Here is a 12,153-nt window from a genome sequence, read left to right as displayed (position 1 = left end):
TCAAGCCGCTGAAAATATGAGATTGCATGTGAAGGCTGTCGTCTGCGACCGAAGCGCCAATAACCTAATAATACTCGGCAACAAATTCGATAGCATAAGGAATACGTGTTTACTTCTCAGCGCAGGTCGGTGCATTGCTGCACTAAAGTGTAAACATATTCTTTGCAAATAATAGATTACTTATGGGTACTCCGTCACCCGTATTACTTTGGCGACGTTTTAGTGGCTACTTGCAAGCGCAAACCAATTATACTCTTTCGTTCAGTGACGGGATGAGTAGGTATTTCACGAAACGAATGTTTACAACAATCATGTTTATTCCAGAAATACTAAGATTACCTTAGGGTTACTGACATGTAAAGGAGAAATTGAAAATTTTGATCTGCATGCACAGCCTGAGTCATATTAATTGAATTGTTGCGAGTAAATAAATACTTTCTGATTCGTTGGGTTATATTTAATGAGAACATATGTACATGTTTGTTGTTTGTAGCGAGTTTGACACAGTCTGCGACTAAATTTCTGCTGATTATTATTAACGATCACAACTTCAACATTGCAGAATATGGTACCGTGGTTGACGAGTTCATGTATGACAATGCTTTAAAAAATGAAGAGTCTTCAAAAGTCTCTCAAAATAAATCAAATATTCTGGGAAAAAGATTCGCGCATCGTAAAATTTTGCGTTGAATTCTAAGTCCAATGATTTCTAAAACTATCCGTATCACTGCTCTACTTACATGAAAACGACCGCGAAAAAAAGCACATATTGGCTCCGTCTTAGAGCCTTAGACGCCTTAGGATAGCTAGAAATGATGCTTACGCTGTTAATTGCTCAATACCATTGTATTTCGTGACATGTATCTCGTTGCTTTGCAACAAGGCAACAAAATCTCAGATTACTCATACGCTACGCATTTCGGAATTTTCTATATGAACATTTTTAAACTGCGATAAGCATTTTTTTAACGATCGCATTAATATAAAAATGTGTGTGTAAATCAGCGATTGTCGATCGAAGATGTATCTCAAAGCTTGCTGGTTACACTCGACGTATTCAATAACTAGAAGGATTATAGACAGACCTACCTGTTATTATGTATTTATTTGTTTATTCGACGTAGTAATACAAAACCATTTGGGCCAAAATATAATTATGCATTATACAGTAATGCCAATCCTGAATTCTTCAATCTAACTATTATGCAAAAATATGTATATGTTTATATAAGTACGTGTATGTGTATGTATTACGAAGAACATCAGTTGTATATACAAAAATGTGAACAACATATGCATACAAAACTGTATGTAATATTAAGAACATTAATTATATATGAGTAATATGCTGCTACATCTAATTTTTAATTTCATTCAAAGAAAAAAAGAAAAACGAAAAGAGTAAATGCACAAATAAAGAAGCGACCACATTGCATTGCAATTGTAACTTAATTAATTTTGTCAACATGTCAAACGTTCTTAACATTGCATACGTTTGTGCGAACGACTGCTTGCAGTTTGTTAGTTTAAGCGTAAACTTATTATTTCTCACGAGAAAATATATTTGTTATTAGTTTCAATTGTTCTATAAGTAAGCAATAAAATTTTGGCATGACAATCAGTCATGCTGTGCCTTCCCTTCAAGTTCCAAGTGGTTGGAAGGTAAAATAGGCGAAAGAAATGAAAAATAGTTTCAGTTCAGATTTATATGTTTGTATTGATCAGTACTAATTCACATATATAAACATAGGTAAAAACTAAAACAAAAATCAAATTACAAATAGCAAGAAGGAAACAACATCAGGGGCAGTTAAAGAAGACGGTTCGATATAAAAGGCTAAGCGATATAACTCATACGCTTCAAATGTTTTTTTTTTTTTTTTTTTTTTTTTTTTTTTTTTTTTTTTTTTTTTTTAAATTAGAATGAGAAATTTCTTTTCTTCCAAAAATTATTTTGTTTAGTTAATTTCGAAATTAGCTGTGGTCGAGAAAAATCATGCAATATATTGAAGCAAGTAGGTTGATCAGCTTTTGTTTTTTGGAAGAGTTGTTGAGACAAAAGGATATTTAGAGCCCTTTGTGCCCGTTTTATAATCAGTAACAAATATTAAGTTAGATATATGTCATTGCGAAAGAGAAAGCAAGTGAAGTGTGGACTATGAAGACTAGCTGCTCATGCTTGAACTGCACTTAATTCGATTTCTCCTCCTTTCTGACTTTAAAAAACCGAACTCAGATTTCATTTTAACAATATCGAACTCAAACTTCTTATACATCTGAGCAAGTATTGTTATACAAGTATACAAATTCCAAATATTATTTTTGATGTTCAATTTTAAATTCTTATTTTTCTTACTTCCTACTTATTACTTAACATTAGTGGCTGAATAAGTGCTTGCAGCAAAATTAAATTTGTGAAATTTCAGACATAATTCAAATTAATAAATTTTTTTTTTTTATTGCATTTATAAAATAAAGATAATATGGTAAATAGGTATGCACACATTTTTTTGTGTTATTTCAATGTTTGGGTACTTAACACCTAAAAGATTCAATGAAGTTGTAGGTTTTTAAGCATTTAACATAAGGGAATCTTTTTTTTTTTATGGATCACGTATCTGCTGCTAGTAATACGTGCCTAATAAGAGATTGGATTAAGACATAACGGATGGACTAGAGTGAAAGAGACTAACACATGCATGGTGGAACATAACCGCAATATGGATGACGCTTAGAAACATGTAGATATGTGACAATTAAACGGATGGACACATATTTCCATCTCTTGTATTTTATCAAATTTTTTTCGGGTTTCTTTCTGTTTATAAAGTCAGTTGAGCTAGGCTGAAGCAGAAATAACTTAATCCTTACAAATTCTTTTAGGAAGATTTTTAAGTCCATTTACCCACGTTTTTAGTCTAGTAACTGCATGTGCATATCTGTTTTCAAACTATTCGTATTAAAAATAAATAAAATCAGACTGTTTTCTCGACTACTCCTCTTTTGAACTTTTTAATATTTTCTACAAAAAACGGTAAAAAACAGTACTTTGTCCTATTGAGTGAATGTAGGAAATTAGAAGCAAATAACACCTCATTTTGGACTCCTTTCATATATGTCTTCATCAACGGCACAAGGCCAAAATTGTGGTATTTTCCCGTCAAAAATGGAACCAAACAGCAAGTGAACGTATAAATATACTACGGTACGTTTGGGGTACAAAGGTCTATTTTCGGACTCTTCCCAAAACCTCCCATTTTAAATAAGAAGTTGGCTTCCACATTACGACGGGCGAGATCAGAAACACAATGCTCTTTACAATTGATGCTAATAAAACGGTCAATATGACAACCACGTATGCTACATATGCTATGATTGGTATCGTAATGACAGAAATTTGGGATTTTGCTGAAGTAATAGAAGCAACGATGTGTATTAACGTGAAAATATTTCATGAACTTACTGTAATTTACAAGCCGTCAAAAATTTCTGCCAGCACGTTACCATTTGTAGGCGAATCACACGCAGCGTAACGGCTTCACAAGCTGGACGATTGACACACGTTGATCTCTTTTACAGAAAGCCAATGTTTTTCAATTCAATAGTTTGAGGAAATCTGATTTGCTCCGATTCATTAAAAACGTCTTCCTCTATTCAGATCTTTGATCGTTTAACACGAAACATACACTATTCGAGCACTTGTTGCGAACAAAAATTTATTTTCAATGGCAATTGGTAAGAAGGCAATGTATAACTTTAATCCGAATCGTCGATTGCCGTCTTTCTTCTAAAGAAATGCCGCATGTTAATTGTATTGCAAGGCGAAATTGAATCAGGTTTCCGTGCAATTTCTCTACGGTTTTAATAAACTTTCAGAGTAAATTTTATATCAATGCTTGGATATTATTAAAAATAATATCTAAAAATTGTGAGCTTATTAGTTTCTATTTAACTTGCTTCCGTTGAACATACACATCTGCACACCTGATCACGCTGAAATTTTGCAAGCTTTTATGTGTATTCGCAATAGCGAATAAGTTTTTCACCTTTTTGTTTATTGATATGGAAGCTTTTTCTTAAAAGCTTTTTTTCTTTTTTTAATTTACTTTAAGAGAAAAAAAAGTTTAAAATATGGTTGATCATAACTATGAGGCTCTAACAAATACGAATCGATCCTTTTCTTCTTTCGTTTCATTTCGCCCACTGTCTGTTATGGCTGAAGAGAAAATAAATTGTCAAAATATAGTTGCCAATAATTTAGGAGGTCTAGCAAAGATGGATCGTTTCCTAAATTCTTCCGGTTTTGCGTCGTCCTTACTTTTTTTATTTTCTTTCTTTTATTCTAAAATTTGGTTTTGACACGATCTGCTTTTAATTTCAAAAATGAAATTCAAAAAAGAAAAGCATCTCCCCTGTAAACATCAAACAACAAGGAGAATAGACGATATCGCGGCGCCAATGCAAATCCAAATATTTTATTCACTATTTCTGCACATTTTGGTAACTTGGTAGCCCGAAAAGAACTTTGGCTTAGAAAGCACAAAGAAAATAAAAAAAATTTACAGAGCGATATGTGGTACCCGTTGCCAGCTTACTTCCATTATTACCTTCAAAGAATTCTTTTACAGACATGGCGATCACAAGAACAATAACTTTACCATAGTATAGAAGTACTTGTCCTTATTGGGATTTAACAAAAATGTAACCGCCAGATCACTCCTTAATATATTTTTCGTCTTCTAATCAAAAATTCTGTCAGATTGTTTTCAGAGCAGATTAGCGCTTTTATGGAATTTGAAAACAATTAGAAATGATGCTTAACTCCGGCAATTCAAAGCAAAATCTTTTCGCAACGCAGGACGTCTCGCATACAACGGACTGTTTGCTATCGCAGTTAGTTGCGGCTTAGCGCAGAGGGCAGTGGCATGAAATGTGCATAAAACCCCTAACTGCCTTTAATGTTAATTTGATAAATTGCGGCTTTTTGGTAGTAAACAATCAAATCCGCTGGACGTTACAGATCATCGCTGCTGATCATTGTTTTCTTTTACAATTGGCTCTCTCCACCTGCGTTCAACTTTCAAGCAAGAGCATTTTAGTTACTGGTTTTGCAAGCTATCTATAATAATAGGTACACATGTTCAAATCTCTGCTTAATTAATGAAACCACTGCACCAGAAATGTCTAGTTCCCGAGCCTCAAAGCAATCAATAAATTCAAACCATTTTTCACATAAAGCCCTAACATACTTTCATATGTTATAAGCCTGTGAACGTTGTAAAAAGCGCTACTTGGTCCAAACTTTTTCAAAAGACATTCAGTTCTTAGTATTAAGGGATAAGCAAATAGAAGAGTTTTTTATTTTTATATTAGAGTAATTGCTCAGGGCGCATCTCCCCCCACACATGAAGGCTTGTACGTAGAGGGAGGAGAGTAGGGGAAGTAGTAATTATGTACATTCGACTCGACTTCAGTGGAAACATTCGGAAGTACGATGGAAGAGCGGCGAGTCGCGGCAATTTGTTGTGCGTTTTGCATGCAACTTCAAAACGTGTGGATAAGCCCTCTAAGTCGTCTCGTAAAGAGTATTGATCGATGGGCGAATCTCTTTAACCACCTTAGTAAACTTTCACTGCATGCGCCTCCAGGCACCAAGTACAACAGAGCCCATGTTACGCTGAAGCTCAAAGGTTGTAAAGATATTTCACGCAGTCTTGTCATACTTGGGTAAGAATGCAAAGCAAAAACTTAGCCAAATATCTCGTTAAGTAAGTAAAACCTCTTACATTTTTTCTCTTGTCTCTCGACATTTTCATCAAGGCATTAGCATCAAGACAAACGCATTCTCTTTCCTTTCTTTTTCATACATCTCAGCATAGCCTAAAAGCTTTAATATGTGTTTATTTGCTTTAGTACTTGTTTGATGTTTGGTGAAAAATTATAAAAACAGAATCTTTGAAGACATTTAATAAAACAATCAATCTAACAAAAATATAAAAGAAAAGGAAGTTTCAGAATTTAAAATATGACCGAAATGAGTGCAACCATCAAACTCAGCACAGAGACGAAGCAGAACGCATCACCGCCAAACGTTGAAGTGGTCATCGATGAGAAGGCAAGAAGAGCAAGTGAAAAAATGTTGCGAGCCCAAAAAAAACAAGAAATCTATAATAACTTTGCCACGCCTTTGATTGGTACATTTTTGAATTTAACAAACGAGCCAGCGTTAATCAAATGTCCCAGTTGCAGCGTAGAAGGAATGAGTCAAGTAGTTGATGAAATTAAATGGTGGGCAACTGAAATTAATCGCTCTCTCGCCTGTCTATTTGTGTATGAATGAATATAAAACAATTAAATAATTGATAATTTCTCGCATAGAATATATTAATTTTTTTCTTTTCTTTGTCTATTGCAGAGCATTTTGCTGTTGTTGTTGCATGGATTATAAAATACCTTGTAAACAGAGCGATCGAAATCATTATTGTAGAAATTGCGGCTGTTATTTTGGACGAACAATGAGAATAGAGCCCTATAGAAAGACGAAAAAACTGACAGAGCAATGATGAGAAAATTCATTTATAAATGAATTCCTGTCACGATGCAATTTTCGTACATTAGATATCATTTTTCATTTTAAAAAATAAATAAAAAAAATTCTTAAGCTTTCTGCTCTTAAATAATCTCTTAAAAGAAAATTATCTCTTCTCTCTTGTATTCTGATTAGGTTGCCTATATTATTATCCCTATGCCTATAGCATTTTCCTAAAACATATTTTCATTTAGTTGAAGAAAACGTTTTATTGTACGTGCTCTACAAAATCGTGACTTTTTCACCACATCGTGCATTTTAAGCAACAAAGGAAAAAATAATAAACACATAAACAAAATTTTAATTGATTTCAAGGCAACGCTATGATTATAAAGCAACGATTGCCTCCCGTTTATTTTGCCGTTGGCCCCGAACCGCATGAAGTCTCTTGCCCCTACTGTAAACAATATGGCAAAACTGTAATGAAAAATTTCTTCTTTCGCTTTTGTATACGACGTCACTATTGTATGCATTGTGGCGAATATTTAGGCACTTATAGACGCCCACAACTTTAGCGCCCGACATGCAATATACAGTGAACATAGTCGCACGTCCTCTTCGCTCTGTCGCCCGACATAAGAGCCAATAGGCCATGCGTGCGTCGACCAAAAATATTTGTGTTTAATATTTTCGTATCAAGACAATTAATATACTATATAGAAAACAAAAGATATAAAAGAAACAAACAAAACATGTTTTAATTTTTTAAAAATATTAATAATATACTTATAAGGTGTGAACCTAACCAAAAATAAATAAAACAAAAGGAAAATTTTTCGAGAAAGTTTAATTTATTTTGTTTTTCCTTGTTTTCCTAATTAGCTAACGCATAGATTGCAATTCAAACAGTCCACTCACGAAGTACATGCACAGAAAATCCCAAATATTGGAAATAAACTGTAAAGTTATCAAAAGTCTCTTTATTTTTTGAAGTTATAAGATCAAAAGCAAAACAAACCATGATAACAGCGATAGGCAACGAGCTGCATGCTTGACACCAGCTGCCCACATTATAGCAGCATTAGCACTTTGGCGGCACAAAGGGCGTTTGATGCGACAGGTTGATGGACCTACAGGATAATGGCGTAATTGTTTCTCTTCTCTACCGTATTGCTTATGGAAGGGACTCGCTGTTAAATCCTTTAAAGTTTCATCGATAGCAGACGCCTGATCAACGCGACCATCATTGCTGCCTTCAACAATTACAACATTAGCGATTATATTACCTTAACATTCATCATCTGCCTGGGAATAATAACAATATGAGATGGTTGAAGTTGCACAAGCAAAACATTGTATAATCCATATAGAGTAATTTTATGTGTTTACCAGCATTGAAATAGAATGATACATCGGGAATAGCACCAACGCAGCCGGACGATTGATTCCATATTCTACCCCCAGCAGGTAATGCGGTTGAAACGCTTAAATAAAGTAAAGTCTTAATAATTAGCGAAGTCATCGTTTTTCATAATGACAATGTTCACACAACGGTAAAAGCCACAAATATCGGTAAAGATGTTTTGAAAGTTGAGAGAGCTTAACTGTGGAGTTTCACTGGACCTATCCTCCTCCGTCTTGATTAGCGCTTGCCTAATCCATTCACCATTTATTTCATTCGGTACAAAACCACTTTGATTTGGTTCGCAAAAAAGTTCGCAGAAAACCAACAGCGATGGCTTCAAGGTTCTGCCAGAAGTAAGCTTACGGATTATCATCGCAAATGACGTATATTTAATACAAAAACGTCATAAAGTTTTTCCTTTACCTAATTAATATTCATTATAACCATGGAAGATAGATCTTTTGTAAGTGATAGAGAAGCCTATTATTCTGGTATTTTGCCTAATTATTTGACGTAGCTTTTGAATTTATTGATTCTCAACCTAGAAATGAACTCTACTTTGCATTTAATTTACAATGCTGTAGGACTGGAAAAAATTTTCGTATCAGGCATACCGATTATTGAATGCATGTACTTTTAATGGTCGTTTCTTTACCTCTATAGGTGTGTATACAAATTCAATGAACTAGCCCCGCTGAACTTTCTATTATCATAACGTACTAGATGATTTGGATAGACAGAAGTATTACTGGAATCAACTTTTGAATATATAAACGTAAAAGAGGCCTAGGCAAAGTTATGGCTGTTCAAATTGTTCACGATCAATAAGATAGCGGTATGAAACGAACTGTATTGAGATCCAGCTAAGCACAACATACTTCAAGTGGATTTGTATGCCGAAAGTATGGCAGTGCATATCCAAAGTTTGCACCGAGCTAGCTCTTGTGCGTGGACGATACTTTAAACGTCTACTTTGAATATATGCCTTTTTATGAGTAGATAGTCTTCTCTCTCATGCAGATTTAAAATCATTTCTTTTATTTTCGCTTTGGCAACTTCGGCAGCCAATTCTTATTTTTTTCTTGTTCTTTGATTTTCTTCACTCATCACTAATCTAATTTTAAAATGAAATGAAAATTCTCATTATGATGTCACGACAATTTCTTTTTTAATTCGAAGCTTTTTTATATCTATTCACTTTCACATTTTTATTCAAGTTCATTAGGAGGCGAATGTGTGCATGCGTGTATAAAAGGAGGGGCAAAAAAAAAAAAGAAAAGAATGTCAGCAAACTTTCAATGACACTAAAACTGATCATCTGTTGATCGAATGCGTAGTTATAGTTGGGTACTTGACACCGTCTGCTTGTTTGTGTTCTTTGGTAAATTTACATGTTTTTGTTTAGCTTTATCTAATTGCTCTTTTTCAATTTTCCTAAAACGTTGCCACCTGTTCTCATTCTCGACATCCGAACGTTGCATGCGGAATAATTGACGCTTATACCAGCTCAACGTTATATGGCGTCCAATGAAACAGCCACATATATTGCAATAATGGTTGATATCGTGACGTCCGCCCCATTTTATAGGATCGCTGCATCCAAAAAGTAATAATAATAATAATAATACTAATCAAATAATTCATTTGCTTTAGTCTAAACTAAACTTACCAGAACAAACATCGGTTAATAAGGGCCACAATTTTCTGTACAACAGTCACAGGTTGCCTGTCCACTCTCGTTTGATTACGCAGTTTACAGGAAGGGCACTCAATAACGACGGATGTCTTTTGTAAATGACCCACATTCTTAGGCAATACTGGCACAATGTCTTCCAAGGATCTTAGATGTTCCATGCAAACGATCAATCAAACGATGAATTTCAATACAAGGCAAAAAAAAAATTAGTTTCTTTAACAGAGAACTAAAAAATATATTTTCCCGTTAGCAGCTTTTCTTGCTTTCTTTCTTTCCACCACGCCACATATATATACATATATATATATATATATATATATATATATAGTCGTACGCACACTCAACAATAACAAATTAAATGATCACACACAGATTCAAAAGTTTCATGATTACCAGTAAATTGTATCTCATTTAATAATAAGCGATAGATACGAGACATACAATGAAATGTATTTCTAATGAATGAGTAACAAATAAAAAATTTAAAAAAAGGAGCATTTTATATAAGCGCAGAAATAATTTTGCTTAGAAATAATTTAAATAAACTTTTACTAAACTCATGTGGGCCTATAATAAAATCCTAAATGCCCACCGCACTTATTGCAAAAGACACGTTTACTCTTCAATCGACTCTGCAGACACAAGTAAACAAAGGAGAGTGAGAATATCGGAAAACAACTGAAAATATTTGAAAATAAAAAAAATAACGCATAACTCACTAATGCCTTTGCATATAAACATTATTTAAATTCGTTTAGAAATGATTCACAGTGTTAATGGGTTTGCCAGACAATACTTTTTCACATATTTTGCTTACCATGATAAGGTTGATAATAAACAACTCAGTTGTCCCAAAGCACCAGTCATTTGAACAATTTCAGCATCTGATCTCTGCTTACACAACGGACAACGAATATGATACGTACTGGGTCCTACTGAGAAATAACGTATATAAGCTTGGCCATCGTCTTGACATTTCGTAGACCACAATCTTGGCCTTTCCGTAGGCATCACGAAATCCGTTTCATCTTCAATCAAGAAATCAATAGTATTTTGACGTATCGACGATAATCTTTTTAATGAAGCTGGAGCACTACCGGACGATGTACGCAATGGAATTGCATTAACATCAGCCATATTGTCAGTCAGTATTACGTTATTTAGATTCGCAAAATGCGAGCGCCCAAACAAGTATTTGAACACCTTTTTAAAGAGGATCTCATGAAACTAAAATCATTAAAATTGTTATTCCTTTAAACATTTTTTTAACGAAATTGCTAGCGTTCGTCGATAAAGTTCTCTCTTATAATAAAAAGCATTTTATACATTTTTACAAATTATGTTAAGAACAGATCTCAAATGAGTTGTTCTTCTCTTTGCAAGGGTGTCTGCTCTACTCTAAGAAAATGGCCAAAATAAAAAAATATATATATTTGTATATATATACATAAGTGGTCGATAAAATAACACGAACTAAATGTTCAACCAAAGTGCAAATTAACCACACGATTACCATCAGTGGATAAAGCTACAGAAACGTGATTACCGAATTTTTAAAGGCAAATATTAGATGATTTCGTCTTGGACGACATGTTGCTTCAACAAAATAATATAAGATGCCGCACATTGCGTGACAAAATCAATTTACTGGAAAAAAAAGTTCAATGATGGCGTAGTCTCTCTCTGCAGATTGAACAAAAACAAAGAATAAAACAAGACGAACACACGCACAGACAAGCTTAAACAGATTCAAAATCACTGTCCAAACGTTTTTCGCTGCAATAAAAGACGTAATAAAAGATGAGTCTTTCTCAAATCATTCGGGATGTTGCCGACGTACATTTACGTATCTCTCATATATACTTGTGCTACGACTGATGCAGGATATAATAACAATGGAATCAACATCTAAAGTAGAACAAATAGGAAAATTATATTCGATCGTGACCGAATCTTTTATATCCATCATTGTCATCTTAAAAAGGATTACAAAAATAAGAGGAATTACATTTTCATTGTCTATAATATTGGATGGGTGCGATCGATTTTTTTCTGCTTTCAGAGTAAAAGCGGATTTATATAGTGAATGCGTTGCACTTTCTGCGTAACAATCAAAAAACAAGGCAGGCAAAGATGTTCACAGTTTTCGTTGCGTGGGCTTGTGGGCGCTGTAGCCGCGTCCTTTGACAGATTTTCATTTTCACTTTCTTTTGTAAATTTATAGACGTTATCTTCATTTTTGCGAACGGGAGAACGTTAACCGCAAATACGACATAGTGAAGCAGAAGGACAGGTGGACAGACGAATAGATGGACACGCTTAGATGCATTCCGAATTTTAAATTGCCCACGATTTTGTATATTTGTGCGGTTGATGATGTACTGCAGCGTAACCCACAAGCAGAAAATACGTTCAACTTTTTGCAGATTTTTCTACTGTGGTTTACGATTAATGAGCAAAAAACCGATCTTTTATTACCTTTAAAAAATAGAGATGTTCTCAGTTTACGTAGTACTGCAGACA

The 12,153-nt window shown here is 34.1% G+C and overlaps 5 protein-coding genes and 1 pseudogene across 5 annotated transcripts; 2 read left to right on the top strand and 4 right to left on the bottom strand.

Moving 5' to 3' along the window:
• Nucleotides 1-2,610: 2,610 nt before the first annotated feature.
• Nucleotides 2,611-4,632, bottom strand: LOC119641021 (annotated as a pseudogene).
• LOC119640977 lies at nucleotides 3,565-6,860 on the top strand. Its single transcript, XM_038039384.1, has 2 exons — nucleotides 3,565-6,330; nucleotides 6,416-6,860. The coding sequence occupies exons 1-2, from the start codon at nucleotides 6,026-6,028 to the stop codon at nucleotides 6,561-6,563; spliced, it is 453 nt and encodes a 150-aa protein (XP_037895312.1). The 5' UTR covers nucleotides 3,565-6,025; the 3' UTR covers nucleotides 6,564-6,860.
• A 36-nt stretch (nucleotides 6,861-6,896) lies between these two features.
• On the top strand, nucleotides 6,897-7,181 carry LOC119640978. The gene has a single exon (XM_038039385.1). The coding sequence runs from the start codon at nucleotides 6,913-6,915 to the stop codon at nucleotides 7,102-7,104; it is 192 nt and encodes a 63-aa protein (XP_037895313.1). The 5' UTR covers nucleotides 6,897-6,912; the 3' UTR covers nucleotides 7,105-7,181.
• Nucleotides 7,182-7,401: 220 nt separating this feature from the next.
• Nucleotides 7,402-8,051, bottom strand: LOC119641020. Its single transcript, XM_038039437.1, has 3 exons — nucleotides 7,919-8,051; nucleotides 7,548-7,815; nucleotides 7,402-7,486 (listed from the first exon to the last, which is right to left on the bottom strand). The coding sequence occupies exons 1-3, from the start codon at nucleotides 8,049-8,051 to the stop codon at nucleotides 7,444-7,446; spliced, it is 444 nt and encodes a 147-aa protein (XP_037895365.1). The 3' UTR covers nucleotides 7,402-7,443.
• Nucleotides 7,766-9,894, bottom strand: LOC119640938. Its single transcript, XM_038039307.1, has 2 exons — nucleotides 9,604-9,894; nucleotides 7,766-9,527 (listed from the first exon to the last, which is right to left on the bottom strand). Exons 1-2 carry the CDS (start codon nucleotides 9,786-9,788, stop codon nucleotides 9,272-9,274), a joined length of 441 nt encoding a protein of 146 aa, XP_037895235.1. The 5' UTR covers nucleotides 9,789-9,894; the 3' UTR covers nucleotides 7,766-9,271.
• Nucleotides 9,895-9,937: 43 nt separating this feature from the next.
• LOC119640974 lies at nucleotides 9,938-10,853 on the bottom strand. Its single transcript, XM_038039379.1, has 2 exons — nucleotides 10,448-10,853; nucleotides 9,938-10,308 (listed from the first exon to the last, which is right to left on the bottom strand). Exons 1-2 carry the CDS (start codon nucleotides 10,765-10,767, stop codon nucleotides 10,188-10,190), a joined length of 441 nt encoding a protein of 146 aa, XP_037895307.1. The 5' UTR covers nucleotides 10,768-10,853; the 3' UTR covers nucleotides 9,938-10,187.
• Nucleotides 10,854-12,153: the final 1,300 nt, after the last annotated feature.

Source organism: Glossina fuscipes, unplaced genomic scaffold (assembly GCF_014805625.2).
Source record: "Glossina fuscipes isolate IAEA_lab_2018 unplaced genomic scaffold, Yale_Gfus_2 133, whole genome shotgun sequence".
NCBI lineage: Eukaryota > Metazoa > Arthropoda > Insecta > Diptera > Glossinidae > Glossina > Glossina fuscipes.
Note: the sequence above shows the minus strand (reverse complement) of the source record. Positions and strands in the feature narration are given on the sequence as shown.

Excerpts from the sequence above, each read along its gene's own strand:
- LOC119640977 (XM_038039384.1), top strand. The coding sequence starts at position 6,026 with ATGACCGAAATGAGTGCAACCATCAAACTCAGCACAGAGACGAAGCAG. Across the intron at positions 6,331-6,415 it reads TCTCTCGCCTGTCTATTTGT|AGCATTTTGCTGTTGTTGTT; the intron begins GTATGAATGAAT and ends TGTCTATTGCAG.
- LOC119640938 (XM_038039307.1), bottom strand. The coding sequence starts at position 9,788 with ATGGAACATCTAAGATCCTTGGAAGACATTGTGCCAGTATTGCCTAAG. Across the intron at positions 9,528-9,603 it reads ATTAACCGATGTTTGTTCTG|CGATCCTATAAAATGGGGCG; the intron begins GTAAGTTTAGTT and ends TTTTGGATGCAG.
- LOC119640974 (XM_038039379.1), bottom strand. The coding sequence starts at position 10,767 with ATGGCTGATGTTAATGCAATTCCATTGCGTACATCGTCCGGTAGTGCT. Across the intron at positions 10,309-10,447 it reads TTATTATCAACCTTATCATG|TTGTTTTCCGATATTCTCAC; the intron begins GTAAGCAAAATA and ends AAATATTTTCAG.
- LOC119641020 (XM_038039437.1), bottom strand. The coding sequence starts at position 8,051 with ATGACTTCGCTAATTATTAAGACTTTACTTTATTTAAGCGTTTCAACC. Across the intron at positions 7,816-7,918 it reads ATCATTCTATTTCAATGCTG|GTAATATAATCGCTAATGTT; the intron begins GTAAACACATAA and ends ATGAATGTTAAG. Across the intron at positions 7,487-7,547 it reads TGCCTATCGCTGTTATCATG|TTTATTTCCAATATTTGGGA; the intron begins GTTTGTTTTGCT and ends ATAACTTTACAG.
- LOC119640978 (XM_038039385.1), top strand. The coding sequence starts at position 6,913 with ATGATTATAAAGCAACGATTGCCTCCCGTTTATTTTGCCGTTGGCCCC.